The sequence below is a fragment of the Aquarana catesbeiana genome, linkage group LG09 (genome assembly GCF_042186555.1).
Source record: "Aquarana catesbeiana isolate 2022-GZ linkage group LG09, ASM4218655v1, whole genome shotgun sequence".
Lineage (NCBI taxonomy): Eukaryota > Metazoa > Chordata > Amphibia > Anura > Ranidae > Aquarana > Aquarana catesbeiana.
Window position 1 is genome coordinate 197,591,929 of NC_133332.1, and position 27,610 is coordinate 197,619,538.

Consider the following 27,610-nt stretch of genomic DNA (forward strand, 5'->3'; position numbering starts at 1 on the left):
TTTACAAATTAGACTTCATTTTATTCGGCAGGCAGCAGATCCAGCAAAACATTATGGAAATAGGAGTGTTGGCCCTTAAAAATGCCTTGCAAGAGTGTAAAAATAAAAACTGTACAAAAAAAATAAAATATTTGTTGCATTTCCGTTTGTAAAAGCACTAATCATAACACAAATGACCACATGATGTTTGATAATTAAAGTGCACCTGTCACTTAAAACCATTTTTCTGCACATTTAGCATTTATCAGAATGCCACTTACTGATTCACTCAGAATGACTGGCATCACTGAAGCACACTGCATGATAAATATTCATGTAGCCAGATTTATATTTTGATAGTCATGTTTTGTAGCTAATTGTTTGGCTGAATTCCAAATGATTTAGGATTCAGTCCACAAAATGTATGCATATTATATATAGTGGTGCATTAAATTAACGTGCGTCTCCCATTTGTAGGCTATGAATCTAAAATTTTATTTTAGATGGACATACATATTATAAATGGCTTTAGTCAGACTGCTGATGTATATTAATGCAGTGTTGATCAAACTGAGGCAAATCCTTTTAAAATCCAAACTTAAACAGCAAAATAATGTTTGCATATTTTGCAGTCAAAATTGAGGCTTCAAAGCTTGAATTTACAGAGCCGCATAGATAAAGCCTGTTTCACTTTTCAGTTACTGTAAAGCATAACAGTACTTATTTAACAGCAGTATAAAATGCAACCAATTAAAAACTACATTTCAGCAGATTCAACCAATAGCTGGTAGCTAATGGTCAAGCTGCTTATGGCAATGTGTTATTTCCAATGCATTTAGAACTGGTAACAAGGCCACTAAGCAATAAATGATGGCTCTGAAACATTTTGAAAGTTACAAAATATGCACATTTAGCAGGCAAGTACATACACATGGTAAAAAACAAGGCTCCGTCAAAGGAGCACAGACACGCACACAAACGCACATTCACTTACTTACATGAACATCTCCTCCTTAAGAGGTAATTAAGTCAATGCACGGCAACCATGAATACTGGTAGCTTACAGCAATACAAACACCACTAATATCTTATGCTGGACCTAGTTCCCAGCTAATCCAGTGAAGATTCAAACATCAGTAACCATTTTCTAACCTAATCTGCAGCTTTAATTAAAAGGTCTTCCAGTATGCTGAACAGTTTGTATAAAGCAATGGGAAAATGACTGCTTGCTTGATTACTGACCTTAAAAAAAAATAAAAATATCTGTGTTTGACAGTTTTTGCTTATTGACAAACCAAAGCACAAAATGAAGTGAAACTGAAGTCCTGTTTCACTTGTTGATTGTGTAATTTCTGCAATTACAGCAGCAGATGATTAAGCTTTGGTACAGGAATGACCAACATTCTGATCGCTTTATAATCTCCCTTCCTCACACCAGCTTTATGAATACCAAAGTTAGAATCATGTGCTCAGGCAAAGTTCCATTTTAAATCCCAAGGGCTGTTAGATTTGAGAAACATCTACTTCATGTTTATGTGTTTCCATACACAGAGCATATCTAAATTAAAAAGAGCATTTCTTAGCTTTCTAGATGTTTCCTTGAAGCAGGATTATACATAGGACTCTATATACAACTTCTATTGTGCTTTAGAAAACAAAATGTGCAATTAAGGGACAGTTTCTTTTAAAAGTGCATTCAACTACAAATGTACCACCCAAGCCTTGGGATCGTCAATCTTTTTTATTTTTAGGACAGACTGTGTATAAAACTGATGAGGATCTTTCAGCACAGTACAGGCAGAGTTGATTATCAGCATAATTCCCCAGCACCCTGAACTGGGTAAAATTTGTAAGCAAGTAAAAAAAGGTAAGCAGCATTTTTATATGTTTTTATGCTAAGTGAATGGAAACATGTAACAAATAAAAGTAGTTGTTAAACCAATCAGGCTGCAAACATGGAAATACACTTTAAAGGTCACCGTTTCTTTGCCTAAATTTTAGCCCCCCTATGTACAAATTTAGCATTAATTTACTTCTTTTGCAAAAATAAAACAGCTTTCCATTTATTCTACACACACATACCTCACTTTCTTCATGGATGTTTAAAAACACTGCTCCATTGCTTCTGCCCTACTTCCTGAAAAGACTTTACATCATGTCACAGGAAGGAGTTGGCCAGCTGATCTCATTAGCACACACCCTGCACCATCTACCCTCAGCTAGTCAACTGAGGTAAACATGGGTAGAATAAATGGAAAAAGCAGTTTTATTTTTGCAAAAGAAGTACATTAATGCTATATAGTTACATAGGGAAGCTGGAATTTAGAAGAAAAAAAAAAGATGAACAAAAAGGTGAACTTAGCCTTTAAGCCTGGCATTTGTCATTTTAACCATAAACCAGTGACAAAGCCGGTAGACAAAGGGAGCATGAAGCTGTGGCAAAATGTGGATATGATGAGCATGGTTTTACAGTGCAAATTCTCAACTACAACTAAGAAAATGACCTCCAGTCTATTATGTGCCTATAACAGCTTCTCCGGGTTTTAGATACCAAGTAAAATACCTTCAGGAAACACTAGATGGAAATAACCCTCTGTCATACAATGATTAGTAAACTGTATTTATACAAAAAGCCAACTGGCTAAACAACCAATAAATTAGAATATCAAAAAGTTAAAGTACATAATGAAAATCACTCTGTTACTGAAACTCCTCTTGCATAGAAAGAATTCTCAGAGTGCAGAAGAAAAACAATTGGTCGCATTTTCCTTTCACCCACCCACCAAATACAAATAATTGCCCAACTTAAGCAGCAGATTTGTCCAACAGCTTCAAAGCCTGAGTGGCTCCTAGGGATGGAGTTCTAAAGCTGTACAATGTCTGCATGTGGAGCAAGGGTGCCTGGATATTGGTTGTCGGATGCTACGTGCAAACTTTCCCAGTATTCTGACCCCTAAAATGCAAGAGAAGGAAATATTTTAGGTAGTTTCAGAAGTCAACTTACTTCAGCAAACAATAGCATTATGATAAAGATGTTGAACACCATCATCCCCCATAAATTCCAAACTTCAGCAAAATATCACCATTTACATAATTAAATAGAACGTTTTTTCCCATCTGTGTCCCACTTGGGAAGTTTTCCTTCACTTCCTATCCTGTAAAATGAGAGAAAATCTTTACGTGTTTAAAGTGGAGTTCCATCCAAAAGTGGAACTTCCGCTTATACGCTTCCTCCCCACCTCCGGGGGCCACATTTGGCACCTTTCCGGGGAGGGGGAACGGGGACCTGTTTTTGACAGGTCCCCTTCCCCACTTCCGGAGATGAGGCCGCGACCCGATCTGCCAGAAGTTCAGCCCCCCTCATCTTTCCCCCACTGCCGTGCCAATTAGAATCACAGCGAGCTTCGCACATGCACAGTAGAGAACCAGCTGTGAAGCCGAAAGGTTTCACTGCCAGGTTCCCTTACCAGGAATGGCGGCGGCAGCACCTGGGAGTCGATCCAAAGACCGGCTGGGGTGCCGACATTGTGGGCTCCCTGGAAAGGTAAGTGTCCTAATATTAAAAGTCAGCAGCTGTAGTATTTGTAGCTGCTGACTATTAAAAAAAAAATTACCCAGGCTGGACCTCCTCTTAAAAGTGATTGTAAAGTTTTTTTTGTTTTGTTTTTTTTTTTTTTTTTAGGTAAAAATTATAAGCATGTTATACTTACCTGCTCTGTGCAATAGATTTAAACAGAGCAGCCCAGATCCTCCTCTTCTTGGGTCCCTGTCCGGCACTGCTGGCCCTTCCCTCCTGTTGTGTCCCCACAGCAAGCAGCTTGCTATGGGGGCACCCGAGCCAAGCCACAGCTCCCTGTGTCCATTTAGACACGGAACCGCGGCCCGGCACCACCCCCTTTCTCTCCTCATTGGCTGACTGACTTTGATTAACAGCAGTGGGAGTAAATGGCGCTGCAGTCTCAGCCAATGAGGAGGGGAGTCCCGGCCAGCCAAGTGTCTTGTACAACACTGCTGGACCTAGAACCTTCTGACTTTACAACGCCTTTAAGGAAAGTGCCTTTTTTGACAGCTGTCATTGGAAACCAGTGTCCTCATTAGTAAATTTTTTTCCCCTATTCCTGTCCACTTAACATAAGACTTTGATTTCATTCTGTGGAATGGGGCTACTTGTGGCAAACTGTGGCAAATTTGTGTCAATGGGTGGACATCTGATGATTTTCTACGTGCCAGGGGCACTAGAGACAGATGTTTTTTCTCCTCTTGCACACCATTGTGGTAAAACCTCTGCCGGCTTGATTCATGGACTAGAGGGTACTAAAAGGCAGTTTTATGCTTTCTCTGAATTAAGGAAAAAAAAACTATCCACTGTCTGTGCCTCTGCTCCCCCCTTCCCAAAACACTTACCAAACACCTCCCTCGATCCACTATGGTCTGCCTGCAGCCCCCGCTCTGCTGTCTTTCTGCATTCAAGTGCTTTACTGAGAGCAGCGGGAGCCATTGGCTCCTGCTATGTCAGTCAAACCCTGTGAGGAAGGAGTGGGGGTGGTGCCCAACAGCATAGAATGTCCCCAGCCCCAAAGCAAGCGTCAGAACAGTGTTTAGCATTAGTGTGATTCAGCGCTAGCCACCTTTTTGCCTTTTAAGTGTATTATGCGTTTTACGACAGTGGTATTGTAGATGCTTAGACAATGGCCACACATTTAGTTTTCCATCTATGTTATATTCCTTCTAAATGCTTTTGGCCACATATTACAATTAGAACTCATTTAGCATTTTTATTTTTATGGTTGGTGTTCTCCTCTGCATGTGTGGATTGGAGCTGTGGGCGGGATAGTGGTTTAGGAGCACAGTGATACCCGAGCATTTTGTGAGAGGCATGCTTTCACTCTGTTCTTTTGTTCACACTTCCACTCTTGTTTTTAGCGTTTCTAAACGCTGGAGAAGAACTCTGGAAAGTATTTTATTTTTATTTTTTTACAGAAAAGTTGTATTGACTTTTCCAACTACAAGCATACATACCTGGTGGATAACGGGTAAAGACATCTACTTTACCTTGAAGGATTACAGAATGCCTTACTGAGACATTTTAGCAATAGCACATGGTAATAAAAAAAGAATACCATATTCTTTACATATGACAAACTCAATGATTCCTACACAGGCATTTGAAGTATAAAACAACCTCTAGGCTTCCCAGTTCACCGTTTTCTGTCTTTAGATGTTCCCGCTTTGAAATGGGTTTAGCCGTGTTTAGCGTTTCTGATCAGATCCTGGATGCACATAATTCTATTTTCCCTAAATGTAGCTAAACGGTTGCAAATAAACATTTAATGATACTAATGAGAAATTACTACATGTATTTATATGCTTTTAGAAATGTCCTCTAAAAGCATATGAACACAGATTTGCCAGTGTAATATAACATACATACCTTAACTTTGCATTTTCAACGTCAACTGTGCCAGTAACTATGTGTCCATTTCTATGGCTATGTGTGAAGTCTCATGAGGACCTGAAGTACAAAAGGATACAAAACAGCTGATTTTCCGAACAAACAGTCCTTCTTCAATATTTGCAGTTTTTTTTTTTTTTTTTTTTTTTTTTTTAATTCTTTATTTTATTATTTTTTAAAGAAGTAATCATATGAAAACACAGATACATTCCAGAAGAAACATATTCACACAACAATATTCTCTCCCATGGCATTCAGAAATATAGTCATTGTAAACCAAAGAAGAATTTACGTTATCCATGGGGTACCATCAGATTGTAGGATAGGGAGGTTCTGTATGTCACACGACCACTCCATGAACGGCAAGTACCGTACTTTATATAGAAAGGAAAATAGCGTGAATCACATGGGGTCAGGCGACCCAAAAGCAGAGAGCAAGAGATAGATGAAGAATAAAGAAAGAGAAAAGAAAAAAAAGAAAGAAAGGGGGGGGGGGGGGAAGGGGTACACAAATCTCCGTCCAGTCTCGTCACCCCCGTCAGGGGAACAAGCAAGGTCGACGTATCATTGGGGGTTAGATCATAAGCTCATTGTATTCCTCAGAGTATACAAATTCGTGCCACCAAAACCATTTTTTTTGAGAATTGTTCACTAAGGCCTCTCTCTGTGGCCACCAAGTCTTCCATTGCCCTTATCTCTGACACCTTTCTCAACCACATGGCCACTGATGGGGGCTGCGCCTGCCTCCAAAGCAGGGGGATGCAACTCTTCGCTGCCGTGGTCAGGAGAGGGACAATTGATTTCCTATAGACTTTGGTGGGAATCTCGTGGTGATGAAGAAAGAATTCAGGGGTCTCAGGTATCTCTCGGTCTGTAAATTTTTGCACTATGCTCCATACTTCCATCCAGAAAGGACGGAGGGTTCGACAGGACCAGAAGACATGGAGCAGTGAGCCAGTTTCCTCTCCACATCTCCAGCACAGGCTGGTACTTTGAGGGAACATCTGGTGTATTTTTTCCGGGGTATAGTACCACCGGGTTAGTAGCTTGTATCCCGCCTCTTGATGTCTGGCGCATATGGATATCTTATGAGCAAAAAGAAAGAGCAGCTCTATTTGTTTCTCTGTAAATTTCATCCCTAGGTCTCGCTCCCACTTGGATATGTAAGGAGGTCTGGAGTCCTGGGGTTGAGCAAGTAGTAGTTGGTAAGTCAGGGAGATAGCATGTCTCAATGGAGTTTGTTCCAAGCACATCAGTTCAAAGGGGATTAATTGCCTCTCAAACAATTCAGGCTGAGGCATAGAGCCAATAAAATGAGTAAGTTGAATCTTTTGCCAAAACGATAAACCCGCCAGTGCGGAATCTTCTGTGATTTGTTGCCTATTCTTCCACTGGCCGTTGGTAAGAAAATGTCTTGCTTGGGATCTCTCCACCTCCAGCAGCTGCAAGAATCTGGGGTCTTCCAGACCTGGAGCAAAAGCTGGGTTTCCAATAATTGGAGTGAGTGGGGATGGAAGCGGTGCGACAAAAAAAAAAAAAAAAAAAAAATTGCAGAAAACCCTGCGTACCGCTCGCCTCGTTTCCCCCACCGACGGGTGTTTAATTATTCGGTCAGGCATGGGCTTATGACACCAAGGCAACGAGTCCAGTCTGGTTCCAACTAAGGCATATTCTATTTGCACCCACTGCTTCAAGGTACCATGCCTGCACCAGTCTAGTACTCTGGTTAGATGGCATGCCATTAGGTAGAGATTGGCATCCGGTAAGGCAATACCACCACATAGCTTAGGTAATCTAAGGATGGTCTGGGCCAAACGTGGTGGTTTTTGAGCCCAAACGAACCTGACAAAGGTTTTATTGACCGCTTTAAGGAAAGACGCGGGAATATGTACAGGGAGAGCCTGGAAGTGGTATAGTAACCGAGGCATAATGTTCATTTTTATTATGGCACAACGTCCAAACCAGGAAAATATTCCTTTCTGCCAGGTCTGGAGATCCTTTTTTATAGCCGCTAAGAGGGGAGGGAAGTTGAGAGAGAAGATTTCTTCTATTCTGCTTGGCAAATGAATGCCCAAGTATTTAATGTGGGATGAGGTCCATCTAAAAGGGAAATTTACTTTAAACAACCCAGCTAAGGGTGGTGGCAGAGCGATCCCCAGAGCCTCGGACTTCTGGTAGTTGATGCGGAAAAATGACAGTTTTTCGTATGTCTTCAGTTCCGCAAGCAGATTTGGGATGGATGTCAATGGGCTGGTCAGGAAGAAAAGCAAATCGTCTGCAAATGCGGCTATTTTTGGGGAGAGGGTAGCGTTCAATCTAAACCCCTTGATATTCGGGTTATCTCTTATAAATCTTAGGAAAGGTTCGAGGGTCAGGATAAATATCAGAGGCGATAGGGGACACCCCTGTCTTGTGCCATTTGTTATCAGAAATGATGAAGAAAGGTGGCCGTTCACCTTGACCTGTGCTGAGGGGCAGGAGTAGATTGCTTGCACCCAGTTCATCATGCGCTCTCTGAGACCCAAACACTGGAGGGTTTCGAAGAGAAAGGGCCAGCTTACCCTATCAAGCGCTTTCTCCGCGTCCGTTGACAGGAGCACCATCGGGGTTTTCAGTTTCCTTGCCGCATATATTAGGTTAATTGCTTTAGTTGTGTTATCACGTGCCTCCCTTGAGGGAACAAATCCCACTTGGTCGGAGTGAATCAATTGAGGGATCAGGTCTATCAGCCGAATGGAGAGAATTTTTGTAAACATTTTCAGATCAATGTTTAGCAATGAGATCAGCCTGTAGCTTTGGCATAGTAGGGGGTCTTTACCCTCCTTCGGAATAACCGTGATGTGTGCGCGTAGTGTGTCTCTGGGAAGGACAAAGCCCTCTCCCGCAGCGTTATATGCTGAGATGAAATGTGGGATCAAAAGTCCCCCAAAAGTCCTGTAGTATAACAGGGAATACCCATCTGGACCCGGGGCTTTACCCAGTTGCATGCTCGCCATTGCTTGGGTTACTTCGTCTGCCGAGATGGGTTTCTCCAATTCTGTTAAATCTTCTTCTGATAATTGAGGCAAACCAGATTTTTGTAGATAATCTTGTATGTTATCCTGTTCCAATTGCGACGCCCTTTCTGAGGATGAACGTGACAGGTTGTATAAAGAGGTGTAGTATTTTTTAAACTGTTCAGCTATGGCTTCAGTGGTATGGACCTTATTGTGAGTTTCGGTATAAATTTCTGGGATAAACGTTCGTGCTCGTTGAGCTCTAAGAGCTCGTGCCAGCAGTTTACCACTTTTGTTACTGTGCATATAGAACGTTTACCTGCATTTGGCTATCACCTCTTTTGCCCTATGTAAAGCCAGGGTACGCAACTGATTCCGCAAGGCTGTCAAATCCGTCAATGTTTGTACAGCGAGCGATTGTTTGTGAGTGGCTTCCAAAGACCAGAGTTTGCCTAAGAGTTCAAAGATCTGTCGCTCTCTGGCCTTCTTGATTCGGGACCCTATTTTTATTAAGAGACCCCTGATGTAACTTTTATGGGCTTCCCACACCATTGTTGAGGCTGTTTCCGAGTTTGTGTTTTCGGCAAAAAACTGCCTCAATTCCTTGGACACCTCTGCGACTACCTTGGGCATTTGGATCAATGAGTCATTTATCTTCCACGTCCACTGTTTGGTTGTAGGTGTCAGAAGGTCTATATCCACCATAACTGGGGCATGATCTGAGAATGTAATGGACCCGATCGATGCTGACGTAACCCTAGACAGAAGGGATTGGGGCATCATAATTAGGTCAATTCGGGTGTACGAGTCGTGGGGGTGCGAATAGAATGTGTAATCTCTTTGGTTCGGATGAAGAATCCGCCATACGTCTACAAGGTGGAAAGCATAAAGGCTTTTTTTTTTTTTTAGACGTTTCAGCGCCGCATAGGAGAGCTGAGAGGATTTCCTAGATGAATCCAGGGTAGGGTCCATGGTAAAATTCATGTCACCACCCAGTATTACTGCCCCTTCAACAAATTCTCCCAGCTTGGTCAAGACCGGTTCTAGAAAGGAGATCCGATTTGTGTTTGGGAGATAAAGATTCACTAGAGTGACCAAAGAGCCCCCCAGTGTCCCTTTCACAAACAATGCCCTACCTTCCGTGTCGCTCCACTTATCCTTCTCCTGCCACGGAGTAGAACTGCGAATAAGAATGCTCACCCCTCTAGACTTGGAGTCAGACGCACACCCGTGGTAGGCCATTGGAAAGAAACGATTCTTGAGACCTGGTATTTTGTCGGCACGGGTTAGACATAACAATAGTGCGCTTCTCTGGGGTGTTGAGTCCTTTTACATTAATAGAGAGCAGGCGAACTTGATTCTGACCGCTCCTGGTCATGACGAGAACTGGCGGAGGGGAAAAAGAAAAAAGGAAAAAAAAAAAAGGGGGGGGGGGCGGGAGGGGATGTAAGGAAAATACGAGAGAAGATAAAGAGAACAGATACGAAGACAGCTAATACGCAAACGCGTATGGGAGACCTAATCTCCAAACACCCTAGTGACCCCCAATCAAGAAGCCACTAACTGGGTGTAACCCTATGTGGGGAAAGTGGTTGTGTACAGCAGGGTATAGAGGCTCCCTATCCCCCACCAGTCTATTTATATAAAACAGTGGTGAAGAATGGCTGGTATGTCCTGCCAAGTTTACGTAATGGCCCAAACTCTTTGAACCAGCTGAGGGCACAGCCCTAGCTGGATACGCAACATTTCAAACTTTAAGGTCATCAAGGAAGTGCAAGGAAGAGGGAGGGGGGATCTATTATATTCCCACCCCCAAGGCAGGCATAGCAGCATCTCCAGTGTTTCTGCACAGTTATCTAGGTTAACCTCATCTGGATGCCGTGTCAGCCCGCGGTAAGCATCAGACATTTAGTCCCCTCTCAGCTAGTAAAAAAAAAAAAAAAAAAAAAACAACCTCCCCCCTCTCCCAACACTCCTGAAATCAATGCAACATGTTAGAAATAGTACATTTTTTATATAAGGCAAATGATCTCACATCCAACTGTCTCTTCAAGCAGAATTCACTGCACTTTATCTGCAACATCCTGTAATTGTAGGCATAAGTCCGTGCATAGGAGCGTGTATTCCCCTGACTCCCGGCCGCTCTCCTCCCCAAGAAGATCCCAACCACCCCCCTCCCAACCAGGCAAGAGGTCCCAGTGTGGATAGTTCTCACCGAGCTGATCAGACGGTATCCTCATTGCCGCCCCGGGCTTCACAATCTGAATGGGCGTCAGTGGTTGGCGTTCCTGTGTAGATCCTCCCACTGAGAGGGGCGAGACACAATCACCGTCCCGGAGCAGGGGAGAGGCGCACATCGGTGAAGGGGGAGTCAATGCAGTCTCTCACTTCTAGAGGGGGAAGGGGGGCCGGGGGGAACATCTGTAGTTCCAATCGTCATGGGGGTCATTCCATGGGGGCCGCGGGCGTAACTGGCAGGCAGGGCGGGGAAGGAGAGGAAAGGAGGAGGGGAGGATAGTCAGACAGTTTAGCGGCAGACATTTCAGGTCTCGGGGACACTCACTTGTGGGCAACCGCTGGTGTTACGGCTCAGGATCCTGGGCTCTTATTGGCGTGTGATCTCTCCTTCTGCGCCTTGATGAGCGGCGGGGCTGTGTGTGAGGAGGCGCCCGCGGCCTCGTGCGAGAATCTCCACCAGACATGTAACACAGCCAGTCCTGGAGGGGGATCTCCTCCATCCCCAGGAAGTTAAACAGCTCAGGGAGATCCGAGTGGCGTCTCAAGGTGTATGAAGCGCCCGCCTTACGTACCGTCAACTGTAGTGGGAACCCCCAGCGGTATTGAAGTTGAGTACTACGCAGAGACTCCAGCAGGGGTTTAAGCATGGCTCTCCTCCATAGGGTTGCCCGGGAGATATCCGGAAAGATAGGAGATAGCTGCCCCGTCGAAGTCCACCGTTCCCTTCTGCCAAGCGGCTCTCATGATCCTCTCCTTCTGCGCATATCTATGAAGCCGACAAATCACATCTCGGGGACGGTCTTGTTCCTCTGGCCGGGGGCCCTATGTACGCTGTCAAACTCCCACTGCACAGTTGATTCTGGCTCCATGATCTTGTGTAGAATCGCCCGCACAGTTTCCTGCAGGTTCTCAGATTCCGTGGCCTCTGGTATCCCCCGAAGCCGCAGGTTGTTCCTGCGGCTTCAGTTCTCAAGGTCTTCCGCGTGGAGCCGCATCTCCGCCAACTGGCTTTGGCTTAACATCTGTGCCCTTTCTAGGTGAAGAATGCGAGCCTCCAGGGCACCCATATTTGCCTCCCCACTGGACAGTCTCACCTCTATACCGTGCACCTCCTCTCTCACTTGTTGGAAATCACGGCAGTGCTGCTCCTCCACCTGTGACACCATGGCTGCTAAGTCCGCTTTTGTGGGGAGGGCTCTCAGTAGCGCCCTGATATCGTCTTCGTCCCTGGGCATGAGAGTAGACATCCCCTGGCTGCTCGAGGTGCCGGACTGAGAATCTAGCAAATGCGGGATACCTGTTAGGGAGTTCTGTAATGGGCTGCGTGATGCCTCCATGATGGGAGAGAGGGTTGATGAGGGCCCACTGTCGCCACGTGTTCCTCTGCTGTTCACTGCCGGAGTGGAGCGGGGTGGATCTCTGAAATAACGGTCAATCTGGTCCGTCTGAGCTGCTGTGAACGATCCTCTGCCCCTCTGTCTCTTACGATATCGCATGGCAAGCAGAGATGTTGTTGAATAAGGGCATATCAGCAGGGTTAGACTGGTCGGGAGCTCTGGAACAACACGTCCTTACTCCGCCATGTCCAAGCCACGCCCCCAATATTTGCAGTTTTATAGGTAGTGTGAAAGTTAAACACATATGTAATTAAATTTAGAATTAGTCCAAAGGTTTGTTAAAGGACAGAAATATGCTTGTGTACGGAGTCCCCTTAGGGCATTAACTACCTTTTTTGCAGCATCAAAAGTCTAGGTCCTACAGCTGCTAGCTGGATATAGCTGAGAATTCCAATACAAAGATCTTTTCAGAGATTTATGAAAACATTTGGGTGAATTAAGCCTCTAGCTATACTAGATTTTGGTGAATTGAAATAGGTAATTTAATGGGATTTTTAGGGCTATGTTTTTGGGCAAAATTAGATTTTTTGCATTACCTGTAAAATTTATTTCTTTAAGTACAGGACACAGGAAGATTTAGAGAAGACTGGGATATAGGCAGGTATGTTGAGGCAATTGGACACTAGCAAAAAGACTGCAAAGGTTTCCATATAACCCCCTCACACTCTCAGCAAGCCTCAGTTCTTTAAGCAAGCAATAAAAACCACTAAGGGAAGGGTGGTCTGTGTCCATTCTCCAAAATTCAATTTTGGGGGTACAGTAAAGTCAGAAAACCCATCCCATTTTCTTGTGCATACAGTACATGAAACAGGCAGATTCAGAGACGACTGGGACATCCCAATGCAATATCAATGAGGGGGGATAGACCCGCAACAAACCCAGTCTACAGACACGCGCACACACACACACACACACACACACACACACACACACACCTCCCAAAAAAATAAAAATAAAATCACCTTGCGACCAAAAGCAGCATCATCCAAAGCCTGAACATCTACACAGTAAAACTTTGGGAGGCAGCATTACAAATCTGCAATTCTGAAAGCTGAAGAGCCCATGCACTGACAGATCTAGTAGAGTGATAAGTCACTGGAAAGAGAGGAGCCCTATATGTTTGGCCCAGTTGGCCCTAACACCTAACAATGGTGGAACAAGATGCGGGGAAAAAAGGTGAATGGAAGACACCACCTTAATAGAAGGAGAACTTGGCCCTAACGATGACCATATCCTTGTGAATCACCAGGAAAGGCTCCCTATAAGATAAATCCGCCAGCTCTGACACCCTCCTAGCAGAGGTAATCATTGTCAGGAAAACCACATTAAGAGTAAGGTCAGTTAAAAATAACTCTGTAATGGGCTCACAAGAGAGGGGGGAACCTGCAGCACCAAAATTACCATATTCAAGTCTCACGGTGTTACCAGAGGCTATCTGGGGGCAGCAATATATCCAACCCCTTGAACCAAGCCTTCATTCAGGGAGTGAGATGCCAACAGTCTTTGAAAAAGAATTGCCCAAAGATGGTATTTGTCCCTAAATCGTACTCAGGGCCAACTGCTGATCCAGCTCAAATTGAAGAAAACCGAGGATATTTCCCATGGAATACTGACAAATTCTAACCTTCTGCTGTTCCCACCAGGCATAAAAAAAAGCCCTCCAGCTGTGGCAATAGACTTTAGCAGAATTTTTTGGGCACCTAACCGCATAGTGATTTGTGTCAATCATGTATTTTTTACATGTGTACAGTATCTAAACCTCTATTCAAATGGAAAAAATTGTGGAATAAATAGTGGCGCTCAAAAAAATATAATGCCATCATGGGAATCCCATGATTAAGTCCTTGTGACGAAACATGTTGGGGCGTGGCTGTACGGCAATCTACGCGTGACGCAAGACATTATGACGTGACACGCTGCATCGGGAAGTGGAGGCTCGGGTCGAGGAGCGGGTGAGATTGTCATCAGCCACCGTAGGTCAGCCGCGACCGCAATACATCGCTCAACCAGTGCATGGAATTCCTTGCTGTGTTTATGCTTGCTTTGAATTTGACATATGTGAGTACAATGGTGATGGATTATTGAACTTTTTCTAATAAATCGTTTGAATATTATCACACTATTGGAGCGCTTTTGTCATTTACATGTGGAGAAATCACTACATGAGAAGTTTCTTGATGCACACGACTGGAATTTGGAGATCTTTTTTAACCCCTGTATGTGTGGGTTGAGGCGAGTTTGGCCAAACACGAGAGTGTAAGGCTAATGCACCTGGTGTGTGCGTGTCTTTGAGGGGAGTGGAATCTGTGGCACAGAGGTGTGGTGTATGATTAGAAGAATTGCATATTGAATACTTGGAAACATATCACTCATTTGATTTTTTTACAGTGTTCATGGACTTTTTTTATACACCATATGTTCATTCAATAGAGACTTTAATAGTTTGCACTTGTCACAGGGTGATATCAGTTTTATAACATGTTTAGTGATTGTATTCATTTTATAGTTTGTTATTTATACACTACTTGCTTTTGCACTGGTCACAGGGTAATATTTATCACACCATTATTTTGATTCACGGTTTTCTCTTCATTGTTTTATCATTTATATGTTTTTTTCACATATATGGTATTATATTTTTTTGGAGCGCCACTATTTATTCCACTATTTTTTCCATTTGAATAGATACTGTACACATATTTGCTTTAAGTGGCAGCTATAGGAATCGCTTTGCGCGTATCCAGGAGCGCAGTGGTGGTAGCACAGGTGAGGGCGGTTTAATCTTGTGCACCATCAGTTTGGAATGTATTTTTTACTGTATATTACCATCATGTACTAGAACACTATGAATTTATTCCAATATGAATCTCTTATAGGTCAGCTCTTCAAATTTTAACATGTCTTTATCACAATGGAAACTGCCATTATGTACTTTTAGGATTATGGAATGTTTAAATATGATCTTTTAATAAATTGAAAACTTTATGTACGCTGTAATTTTAAAGTGACCTGTCTCATTTAAAACCCCATGACCATTGCCATTTTGTTAGCATGTATAATTAGGGATGGAGGCATGCTGCGTTTGGTGCCTTCAGGTAGAGCTGCACGATTCTGGCTAAAATGAGAATCATGATTTTTTTGCTTAGAAGATAGATCACGATTCTCATGATTGTGGTGGCGTAACATCTTTCACATTAAAACAAAAAAAATTGCGCTAACTTTACTGTTTCGCTGAAGTGTATTTTTTCCCAAAAATTGCGTTTGAAAGACCACTGGGCAAATACAGTGTGACATAAAATATTGCAGCAATTGCCATTTTATTCCCTGGGGTCTCTGCTAAAATATATATATAATGTTTGGGGGTTCCAAGTAATTTTCTAGCAAAAAATATTGATTTTAAGTTAAGAAACAAGTGTCAGAAAAAGATTTAGACTTTAAGTGGTTCACCACTTCAATACAGGGGACTTATACACCTTCCTGCCCAGACCAATTTTCAGCTTTTGGCGCTGTCGCAGTTTGAATGACAATTGCGCGGTCATGCTACACTGTACCCAAACTAAATTTTTATCATTTTGTTACCACAAATAGAGCTTTCTTTTGGTGGTATTTGATCACCTCTGTGGTTTTAATTTTTTTGCTAAACAAATAAAAAAAGACAGAAAATTTTGAAAAAAAAATAAGTTTTGCTTTTGTTTCTGTTAAAAAAAATTTTGTAAATAAGTTTTCTCTTTCACTGATGGGCACTGATAAGGCGGCACCGATGAGGTGGCACCAATGAGCGGGCACTGACGATGGGCACTGATGGATGGCACCGATATGCAGCACTGATGGGCATTGATAGGCGGCACTGATGGTCACTCATGGGTGGCACTGATAGGCGACACTGATGGGTACTGAAAGGCTGCAAAGATGGGTTCTTATGGGTGGCACTGATGGGCACTGATAGGCGGCACTGATACGCATCCCTGGTGGCACTGGCAGTGGTAGGCATTGTGAGTGGGCACTAATTGGCAGCTGCCTGGGCACAGATTGGTATTTCCCTGGGGGTCTAGGGGGCGTACCTGGTGGTCCCGTGTGGATGGCTTCCCTGGTGGTCCTGGGCGGCTTCCCTGGTGGTCCCGGGTGGGATCCGAGGGGGGGCTTTGCTGATAATCAATCAGCACAGACCCCCCTGTCAGGAGAGCAGCCGATCGTCTCTCCTCTACTCGCGTCTGTCAGACGCGAGTGAGGAAAAGTCGATCACCGGCTCTTCCTATTTACATCGTGATCAGCCGTGATTGGACACAGCTGATCACGTGGTAAAGAGTCTCCGTCAGAGACTCTTTACCTAGATCGGTGTTGCGGGGTGTCAGACTGACACCCCGCAAAAACGAACGCCGCAGCTCAATATCCTGCGGACGTCATATGACGCCCAGTCAGGATATTGAAACCACTTTGCCGCCGCCATTCTGCTATATGGCGGGCGGCAAGTGGTTAAACTTCCTGCATTTACATGTTATTAAAAACTTGGCAGACTGCCCAGGTTTTTTTCTTTACACACACAAGTGTATCCCTTTGAACTAAGTAGGAAGCATTAGTTACAATGTTTCATGTTAAAAACTTGGCAGACTGCCTGGATTTTTTTTTTTTTGACAGCTGAGTGAGCAGATAAGGCTCTCCACTTGTTATATGAAAGAATTGGCAAACTCTGCAATAGAGATCATCAGGGGGGTTGAACTGAGATCGCAATTTGTTTAACCACTTCAATACCGGGCCAATTCTGACACTTTGCTCCTACATGTAAAAATCATCATTTTTTTGCTAGAAAATTACATAGAACCCCCAAACATTATATTTTTTTTAGCAAAGACCCTAGAGAATACAATGGCGGTTGTTGCAACTTTTTATCTCACACAGTATTTGCGCAGGAATTTTTCGAACGTGTTTTTTTGGGGAAAAAAAACTGTTTTGTGTTTAAAAAAAAAACAAAACAGTAAAGTTAGCCCAATGTTTTTGCATTTTGTGAAAGATGAAGTTACGCCGAGTAAATAGATACCTAACATGTCACGCTTCAAAATTGCACACGTTCGTGGAATGGCGCCAATGTTCGGTACTTAAAAATCCCCATAGGCGACGCTTGAAATTTTTTTACTGGTTACATGTTTTGAGTTACAGAGGAGGTCTAGGGCCAAAATGATTGCTTTCGCTCCAACGTTCGCGGCGATACCTCACATGTATGGTTTGAACACCGTTTTCATATGTGGGCGGGACTTACGTATACGTTCGCTTCTGCGTGCGAGCACACGGGGACAGCGGCGCTTTAAATTTTTTTTTTTTTTATTGTTAATTATATTTTATTTTTTTTATTTTGACACTTTTTTGAAAAAAAAAAAATTGATCACTTTTATTCCTATTACAAGGAATGTAAACATCCCTTGTAATAGCAATATGACATGTCAGGTGCTCTTAATAGTGAGATATGGGGTCAATAAGACCCCATATCTCACCACTAGGCTGGGAAGCCTGAAATTAAAAAAAAAAAATAAAACGATCGCTGCTTCCCAGCCGAAGCGGCGCCGTTTTTTTGAATGGAGATGCCGGGCGTGACGTCATAACATCGCGACCGGCCTCCGACGATCATAGAGACTCCAGGGACCATCTGGTCCGCCGGAAATCTCTATGATCTACATCCGGCGCCGGCGGATCCACTCTCCGCCTCACCGATCGTAACGGTGAGTCGGAGCAAGCACCGGAGGGCGGCGGGAGGGGGGGGGGGGAATGTCCCCTCTCGCCTCCCATAGGAATGATCAAGCGGCGGAACGGCCGCTATGATCGTTCCTATGGTGTAGAGATTCGCCGGCTGAAACCGACAATATCTGAATGATGTCTGTAACTACAGGCATCATTCAGATATACCTGCTCAAAGCCCAGGACATCATATGACGTCCGTGGGCTTGAAGTGGTTAAGGAATAATTGAGCAGCTCTACCCTCAGATCACAACTGGTTTCTAACCGCATAGTGATGACTGACTCACACAGACCTATTTCTTAGGACTTGGGCTTCAACAGCCAAGCCGTTAAAGCCAGTAAACTGAAAACCAGATTGGAACACTGAACCTGAAACTGTAGATACAGACGGTCTTGTAACAGCCACAAAATATCTGCCAGAACCCCAGGAACATCTACTTACCATTTTATTCTTGGCCAGTTTGGAACCAAGAGAATCACTCTGACTCGATTCACTAAAGCAGGCAAGGGAGGATTTTTTGGGGAGGAAAAAGGTATATTTCAGGGAGAACTGATCCCATGGGGTTCCCAGGGCATCCACCACAAAGGCCCTGTGATCGAGACATGAACCTTTCTACCTTGTGGTTAAACCAGGATGCTAGAAGATCCACATCCACTGTCCCCAATCTCTGACAAATGTCCGAAACATTTCCAAGTGTGGGAACCACCATCCTGAGTCAAGCTGGCAGGGAAAATCTGCCTGTCAATTTTCCACACTTGGAATGTGTGGCGCCAACCGGGCTGAAGCCTGACGTTCTGTCTACTACAGAATCAGGTCTGCTTCTCCTTGTGCAGCCCAACCTCGGATTCTGCCCTGGTGGTTAATATAAGCCACTGCCATGGCACTACGATTGAACCCACGTCAGCAGTCCCTGAAGGCAGCATGTCCACTTCCGAAGGGCGAGATAAATCGCTCTGAGTTCCAAAATATTGATGGGAAGTCAGAATTCCATCACTGACCAAGTGTCGTGCACTGTTGTTGACCTGATGACACCTCCCCAGCTCAAGAGGCTAGCATCCATCATAAGAACCATCCAAAGCCAAGGCAAGGAAAGAAAGGACTTTCACAACTCCAGCACTAGATTGGATATTCATAATGCTATAGTGTCTGGCCTCTGCTGACAGGTACATGGGTCAATACAAAGAAATAGTCTGTTCCACACAGCCAGGATACTGTGTTGTAATGGCCCAGAGTGAATCTGAGCATACCACACCTTGAAGGAGGCCACCAACAGATTCAGGACCCTCATCCATAAAGGCATTAAGGTTCAATGATGAAATAGGAGTGTCCATGCCTGAGATTCAGCAACGTGATTTTTGTTGGAGAAGAAACACTTAAGCCAGAGTCGTATCTAGGGTGCGTGTGAGTCATGGCAGATTGTTGGAGGTTAAGGATCTAGCCAAAAGCCTGCGATAGTGGAGCTGTCTGCTGAATGTTGTGGGATAGAATCTGGGGAGATATGGCCCTCAACAGTAGGTCATCGAGGTACCCTAAATATTTACCCAAAGAACAAAGCAGAGCAAGTACCGGAGAAAAGACCTTTATGAAGATCCGAGGAGCCATGGAGAGGCCAAAAGGAAACGCCACACATTGAAAGTGCTGTTCGCCTAGGGTAAAACCCAGAAAGTATTGATGCAGAGGATAAATGTGGGCATGCAAATAAGCATCTCTGATGTACAGCAAAGCCAGGAAACCCCTTGTTGAAGGGAGGTGATGACTGACCTGGTAGATTCCATGTGAAATTTCAGTATTCTTAACTGTTGAGAACTTTAAAGTCCAAGATGGGGCCCACGTCTCCACTGGGTTTTAGAACCACAAATACAGTGCATCCGGAAAGTATTTCAAAGCGCTTGGCTTTTTTCCACATTTTGTTATGTTACAGCCTTATTCCAAAATGGATTAAATTAATTATTTTCCTCAAAACTCTACAAACAATACCCCATAATGACAACGTGAAAGAAGTTTATTTGAAATCTTTGCAAATTTAAAAAAAATAGAAAAAAAAGGCCCATGTACATAAGTGTCCACAGCTTTTGCTCAATACTTTGTTGAAGCACCTTTGGCACCAATTACAACTTCAAGTCTTTTTGAGTATGATGCTACAAGCTTGGCACACCTATTTTTGGACAGTTTCTCCCACTCTTCTTTGCAGGACCTCCCAAGCTCCATCAGGTTGGATGGGGAGCGTCGGTGCACAGCCATTTTCAGATCTCTCCAGAGATGTTCAATCAGGTTCAAGCTCAAGAGTGGCTCTGGCTGGGCCACTCAAGGATATTTACAGAGTTGTCCTGTAGCCACTCCTTTGTTATCTTGGCTGTGTGCCCAGGGTCGTTCTCCTTTTGGTAGAACCTTCACCCCAGTCTAGAGGACCAGAGCGCTGTTGAGCAGGTTTTCATAAAGGATGTCTCTGTACATTGCTGCATTCATCTTTCCCTCGATCCTGGCTAGTCTCCCAGTTCCTGCCGCTGAAACACATCCCGACAGCATGATGCTGCCACCACCATGCTTCACTGTAGGGGTGTATTGGCCATGTGATGAGCGATTCCTGGTTTCCTCCAGACATGACGCGCTTGCTGATGAAACAAAGAGAATCTTTGTTTCATCAGACCAGAGAATTTTCTCATGGTCCGAGTCCTTCACGTGCCTTTTGCAAACTCCAGGCGGACTGTCATGTGTATTTTACTGAGGAGTGGCTTCAGTCTGGCCACTCTACCATACAGGCCAGATTGGTGGAGTGCTGCAGAGTTGGTTGTTGTTCTAGAAGGTTCTCCTCTCTCCACAGAGAAATGCTGGAGCCCTGTCAGTGACCATTGTGTTCTTGGTCACCTCCCTGACTAAGGCCCTTCTCCTCTGATAGCTCAGTTTGGCCAGACAGCCCACTCTTGAAAGAGTCCTGGTGGTTCCACACTTCTTTCATTCATGGATGATGGAGGCCACTGTGCTCATTAGGACCTTGAATGCTGCATAAAAATTTCTGTACCCTTCCCCAGATTTGTGCCTCGATACAATCCTGTCTTGGAGGTCTACAGACAATTACTTGGACTTCATGGCTTGGTTTGTGCTCTGACATGCACCGTTAACTGTGGGACCTTATATAGACACAGACTGTAGAGACCACAGGTGGGCTCCAATCAAGTTGTAGAAATATCTCAAGGATGATCAGTGGAAACAGGATGCACCTGAGCTCAATTTTGAGTGTCACGGCAAAGGCTGTGAATACATTATGTATATATGTGATTTTTTTTTTTTTTTTCATTTTTAATAAATTTGTATAGATTTCAAACAAACTTCTTATACGTTGTCATTATTTGGTATTGTTTGTAGAATTTGGGAGGAAAATAATGAATTTAATCAATTTTGGAATAAGGCTGTAACATAAGAAAAAGTGGAAAAAGTGTAAATACTTTCTGGATGCACTGCAAGTTGGAGTAAAAACCTTAAAACCTTTCCCCAACCAAAACAGTGACCACCGGGGAAAAGCTTTTGCAGGTAAACATAAAAACTGTGCTCGCTGTGGCGATCTAGTCATATTGTAAGTCATAAAATCAGGGAGGGTGTCGGAGACAAGCGTTAGCTAGTTGTCTTGCTAGATGACAAACTGGCCTCAAAAAGGTCCAGAATGTCCAGACCGAGAAAACACAAAAAGGTCAACAGACAGTGCTCTGTCATTGTGCACAAGGCTTGGAGCCATGTTTTGACAAGTAGTAGTAACCTTTATGATAAAGGTGTACAGCTCCTCTCCAAAGAAACTACCTCCCGCAAATAGAATCCTCTCCAGGTGGTTATTGCATGTTGCGTCCTCCAATACTTGAGCCAAAACAGCCAGTGAATCTAAATAGCAAAAAGGCTTACTCTAGACCAGGGTTCCTCCAGAGGTTGCTAGGTGTTCCTTGAGCAATGAGCAATTTCTACCTCTCAGATAAAGTTCCCACTGACACCATTAATCTTTTTAGCTATCTGTGAAGGGGGTAAATCTTCCCAATGTTCACAAGTGTAAGGGACATTCTTCTCACTGACCATCACACAAATGTATCATGACACGTAGCTATAGTATGTTTTTCAGGGCTTCCCAAAGACCAAAAAGGTTATTTCAATGGTTCCTCTGTTCAAACACCGTTTTGATGGTGAATTACTATTTTTCATTTGTTATTACGGGTTCACACTATGTAGAGTATTTGTTTCCTTTTTGGTCACTATGCTTGACTACATGAGAAAGACTCTGCTCATCTTGTTGGTCAAATCTGCGAAGCATTTATCTGAGCCATCCATTGGAAGGAGGGATCATCTTCCACTTTGGTCAGAAGTACAAGCATGGATGTCCCATGTATTGGTGTTCACACCATAAGCCTTGTTGACTCATTGAGCCTATGCCCGTTTGAGTCCATTCACTCCAGTAAGCCTTTTCACAACCATTGGTGGTCCTTTTGTATACTCACTCAACATTTGATGTCACAAGGAACACTTTTTTTTCACTTGGTATAGTGCATTTTTTACCATTATTCATCTTTTTACTTTATGGACTTACCAAAATTTTAGGGCACTTTATGGACTCATTTAGTGTTTAATATATAATTTTGTGCTTATTCACATTGATTTATACTGATTTTAAACACATTGGTTTCACACACATGATTTTGTAGCAGTACAGAATCTTTAGCGCTGCACATATTTCTGTTTCCAATGATTCCTCTGTTGAAAAGGTTGAGAAAGGCTGTTCTAGATATTTGAGGTCGGGAGTCAGCCATCTCGTCTAAACAAAATCTCAGAGCAGTCGGCAGCAGTTCCAAACGCTGAAGAAGCTCAGGGCCTATAGGAATGGATGGGTAAAAGTTTCTTATCCATGGTGTCCTTAAATGCCAGTAAATCCTCCAATGGTACAATTGAAAACCTGTTAAAACAGGCAATTGCTGAATCAACCTCAATGGCACTCATTTAGTGAGAAATTAATCTTCTTTAGGGTATTGTTAAGTAAAGTGTTTCGGTGGAGTATTCCAGTTCTAGACATGTCCGCACTTCATCAATAAACACTGAGATAGTAATTACTCACCTTATGTGATAAAGTGACATAAGGGGCTGATCGTAAAACCTGGTACACACTACAGTTTTTCTTTCGTGCATCCCCGCGGGTTGCACAAAAAAAAAAAACTAACAGCTCCAGTCGGAGCCCCTGTACTAACCATGCAACGTTAGTCCAGCAATCTCCCCCGCTGAGCTGTTGTGTTCTGACAGGGGGACGCCCCCCTCCCAGGACACTCCAATCGGTGCTCTCTGCCATTAGCCGAGTGCGCTGATCAGGAGTCGGTTGGCTGCTAGATTTCCAGCATGCACATCCAACATGCACACCAGCAGAATGTCGGACGGTATTTTTTGTACCGGCATATGTCTCCCGACATTCTGCCCATGTGTACGGTGCTTTAGAAGAGACCTCGGACTCAGAAAATAGCCTCCAACCCACCCTCTTTTTGCTCCTTGTCTGCCTCACTAGCCTCTTCAGGAAAGGAAACTAATGGAGAAGGGAGCAGGAGTCTTTCATGACCTTGATGGCCCACGGACTGAATAAGAGCCACAATCTGTCTGATAAGCGTAGACATAGAAACTGCAAAGTCCTTCTCGCAGAGGCATGAGACCTGTGGAGCACCTGAAAGGGCAATGGATACATCCAAGGAGGGGGAACAACTTGGCAAACTGTCAGTGGCTGAATCCCCAGGATGGGTCAGTGCAGCTAATACAGCCCCACTGGCAGCCAAAGACCACATCCTCTCCCTCCATAAAAAGTGATGTATAGGGTACTCACTGTGGCCTAGGAGGTGATGAAGGGGTTAAAAAAACAGTATGTCCCGCAGTGCCTGACTACACAGATGTGTTGCCAAAGTCCCCTTCACAATTTGCAGTCGCCCTCAGGAAGCTTTACTGTTCATGTGGTAAATAAGCAAAGTCCTAAAATGGTCACTGCGCTGTCCGATACATGCTCAGTATACACAAGTGGCTAAGATCCTTAGAGAGGGTAGTAGGGCTGTCCGCACCTGTGCCTGAGCGGCAGTTATTGGCCTAAAAGAGACCCTACTACTAATACTCATTGGAAGAGGAAAGGAGGAAGACCAGGAGGTCAGTGTGGACATAAGCCCCACTGTAAGTGAGAGGAATGGAGGGTTACCCCGCCAGGGCAGGGCATGCACTTCCGCAAAGAAAAGAGCAGTCATTAACCCTTTCTAAAACCAGTTTCACCCAGTTTAGAAGGTCATACCCCCCCCACCCACAGCAAGGGGGCCTTCAAGGACTGGGTCACATTGGTACAGATTACCTCTGCCCTGGACCTGTATAGCAGCCTGCAGCTAACCCAGCATGGGACAATACATGCCAAGGTGGGCCCCTAATGAGGGATTAAGTTTACAAAGTAACTTTACAGGTCGGCAGATATTTTCTCTGGTGGGATAAGGGTACGGTTCCTGAAGTTCTCACTCAGGGGATCCAATCTGGAAACGGTGTAAGATGCCAGTCGCAGTCACACCAGAGCAACAAATTTTTACTGAAGAATTCAGTAAGTGTGACCGACAAAATAAAATACCCACTAGAGTGTAGAGAAGACACCCAATACCTAAAGACAAGCGATAAACTGAGGCTTGCTGGAAGTGGGAGGAGTTATAGGGGGGGTCCTCGCAGTCCCTTTTGCCAGTGTCCAATTACCTGAAGGTACTTTCCTATAACCCAGTTGTCTCTGAATCTGCCTGTGTCTTGTACTGTATAATTAAGAAATTACAATTAATAATCTTACAAGAGAGTGTAAAAATATGCGGTAGGACCATCTAGCTTGACATTTCTATGTTAAGAACAGATTAGAGAACCCCCCAACTACCTGACACAATTCTAAGCTACTTCTGTGTTTTGAAATCCTCACCTGGATTTTCTTCATCTGTACCATCATCATCCCACTGATTCTCTCTAGACAGCAAAGGGTTTTGAGATTCTGAAACTGTTCTCATTGGAAAGGATAGTCCATCTCCAATACTAAGAAAAAAGAAAACAAATACACAGAAGTGTATAGTGATGTAAATAATACAATGCAGAGGAAACAATAAAAACAAGTTACTCATGTATTTCTTCTCATCGATTTGAACTCCTTAAAGCAGATCATCAACCAGAATTATAATGTTGCTTTTCATCCACCATTCCTTCCCTCCACAAATCGGGCTTTTCTTTCCTTTGTTTAGGTTTTTTTTTTTTTTAAATATTAAAGATCTGGCCACCACCCCCCCCCCCCCCCCCCCCATGCTCGTCAGTCGCCTAGGAGTTGACGTGCACTTTGCCCACTCTGCCTCCTATGCTATGTGCAGTACATCATATATCCCAGTAGGCTTAGCCTTTCATTGAGAAAAGAGGGGGAGGGGGCTAGCAGTATGTCGTTGGAGAGTCGCCAGCTAAACCCAGAAGAGCCGGAAGCTTTCTGATGACTTAACCAGAGAAGATGGCAGTGCAGGGCTGATCAGGGGCAGAAGAGAAGGGGTGGGGGTTGGGTGGACAAAGCGAAGATCGAATTTAACATTTATCTTTATGGCAACGAAACAAATCCCTAGCAAACCCTGGAAATTTACAACTCTTAGTTTCCACAAAATTTAAGAACAGGATTTAATTTAAGAACACACACACATACACACACTGGAGGATTAGGTGCAGCCCCTTGGGGATATTAGGGTCCACATGTCAGGCACCCTATACCAAGTAAGCTGAGCAACGCCACCATAAAATATTATTAAAAAAAAAAAGTATGCAAAAACCTGCTAGCCTACCTTGTAAAGAGAGGAATTAACCAAAGATTTTTCTGTTTCCCAAACACTTGATCCAAGTTCTTTCTAATGCCCAGGTGGAAGCCATTTTTATCAGGACCACTGTGAAACACTGGGGTTGAGAAGGCCTCTATAGGAGGTAAGAAAAAGGGCAAGGCAGTTATTACAAATATTTCTACAAATATCTTTCACAGCTCATACAGTTCCCATTTTATTTTAGACTATATAAAAAGAAAAGATTCAATCAATCAATCTAGATCTGTTACAATTAAGTATATATTATACATACATTTTATATATACTATATTACTGGTGCCCAACACGTGGCTCATTGACTCTTTACATGCAGCCTACGGACTATTGGGCACCATATGGACAGTAGAATTGAAGCGGGGTGTTGGTTGCTGAATCGCTCCGTGTGTTTCAGCACCTGGCATTGAAGGAGAGAAGGGATGGGCATGAACTTTTAGTTTCTTGATCCCTCCCCTGGGGGGGGGGGATTTACTTTCACTGCCAGTGACCACCGACTTGGAGGGAGTAATGTAGGGAGAAGGGTGGGGGTTAATATCACCGACACTAGTGCTGGTGGATATTTTTGCGTCCACTGACACCAATGTTGGGGATTATGAATACATTCACTGACACCAATTGCTGGGGATTATTGAACTCCCAACTTCTTCAGTGTGCATTGCGATATACTGCAAAACACAGAAATTTTTGGGCGTTGAGATGCAAAAATGCGCTGCTATTGTGCAGTCCTCTGGAAGCGTTGGGGGTCCCATTTGTGGCCCTATGTAATTTTCAAGTTGACCACCACTGAACTATATGAATTTAACTACTTCCCGCCCACCATATAGCAGAATGACGGCCGCAAAGTGGTTAAGTTATCCTGACTGGGCGTCATATGACATCCAGCGGGATGAGTCAATGGTACGTTGTGTCACTCTGACACACCGCATTTCCAATCTTGGTAAAGAGTCTATGACATAGGCTCTTAACCATATGATCAGCCGTGTCCAATCACAGCTGGTCATATCATAACCAGGAAGTGCCGTTTATCAGCTTTTCCTCTATTCGTGCTGACAAGAGCAGATCAGCGGCTCTCCTGACAAGGGGGGGTCGGGTGGGGGGCATCTGCGCTGATAGTCAGCGCATTGAACATCAGTGCAGACCCACCAGGGATGTCCATTAGAGCTCACCAGGGATGCCCACCCGTGTCCACCAGGGATGCAAATCAGTGTCCATCAAGGAGGCCAATCAGTGCCCATTAGAGATGCCACAGTGCCCAACAGTAATGCCTGTCAGTGCCTCCTCATCAGTGCTGCCTATCAGCGCCCATCATTGCCACCTATCAGTGGGGCCTATCAGTGCCACCTCATCAGTGCAGCAGAAAAATTACTTAGTAACAACATTTTTATTTGTTTAGCAAAAAAACCCAAAAAAAAACAGTGGTGATCAAATACCACCAAAAGAAAGCTCTATTTGTGGGAAGTGCCCAGTATTGAAATGGTTAAAGGGGTGCTCCAGCAGTGTTAAGTTTGTCAGCAAATTTCAATTTAGTCTTAGTCTTCTGACTAAAATGGCATTTTAGTTTTAGTCCTATTTTAGTCTTCTGCAATTGTTTTAGTTTTAGTCGTATTTAGTCGACTAAATCTCCAGTACATTTTAGTCGACCAAAACTAATTTTAGTCTAAAATCTAACGGGTGTAGTTAAATGCATTATTTAAGCATTTCTCTACTATTTCCAAACTCATTATATACTGCTGGAGTGAAAAAAACAAATGTGCTATTTATGGTATTAGGCTGGGTTCACACTATCTTCGCATGCAGCTCACAACAGGGGTCCGGTGCGTCCCCATTCACTGTTTCAGGTCCTATTTCAGTCCGAAATTTTCGGCTGAATTCAGACCTGAAAATGGACCAAAAGTCACACAGGGCTCCTGTGAAAATTTGCAGCGGAGATATTTGAACTGGCTCCATAGAGAGCCGGTCAAAATTTC

General features: G+C 43.8%; 1 protein-coding gene across 1 annotated transcript in view; it reads right to left on the reverse strand.

The window, feature by feature from the left end:
- Window positions 1-27,610, reverse strand: part of ZDHHC15 (zDHHC palmitoyltransferase 15) — a 105,624-nt gene continuing 78,014 nt past the window's right edge. Inside the window, exons 9-12 of the mRNA XM_073599500.1 lie at window positions 25,614-25,740; window positions 24,725-24,834; window positions 5,411-5,491; window positions 1-2,932 (exon numbers count right to left, since the gene is read on the reverse strand). Of these exons, the coding sequence (XP_073455601.1) occupies window positions 5,448-5,491; window positions 24,725-24,834; window positions 25,614-25,740 (281 nt within the window). The 3' untranslated portion in view covers window positions 1-2,932; window positions 5,411-5,447. The remainder of the gene's footprint in view (window positions 2,933-5,410; window positions 5,492-24,724; window positions 24,835-25,613; window positions 25,741-27,610) is intronic.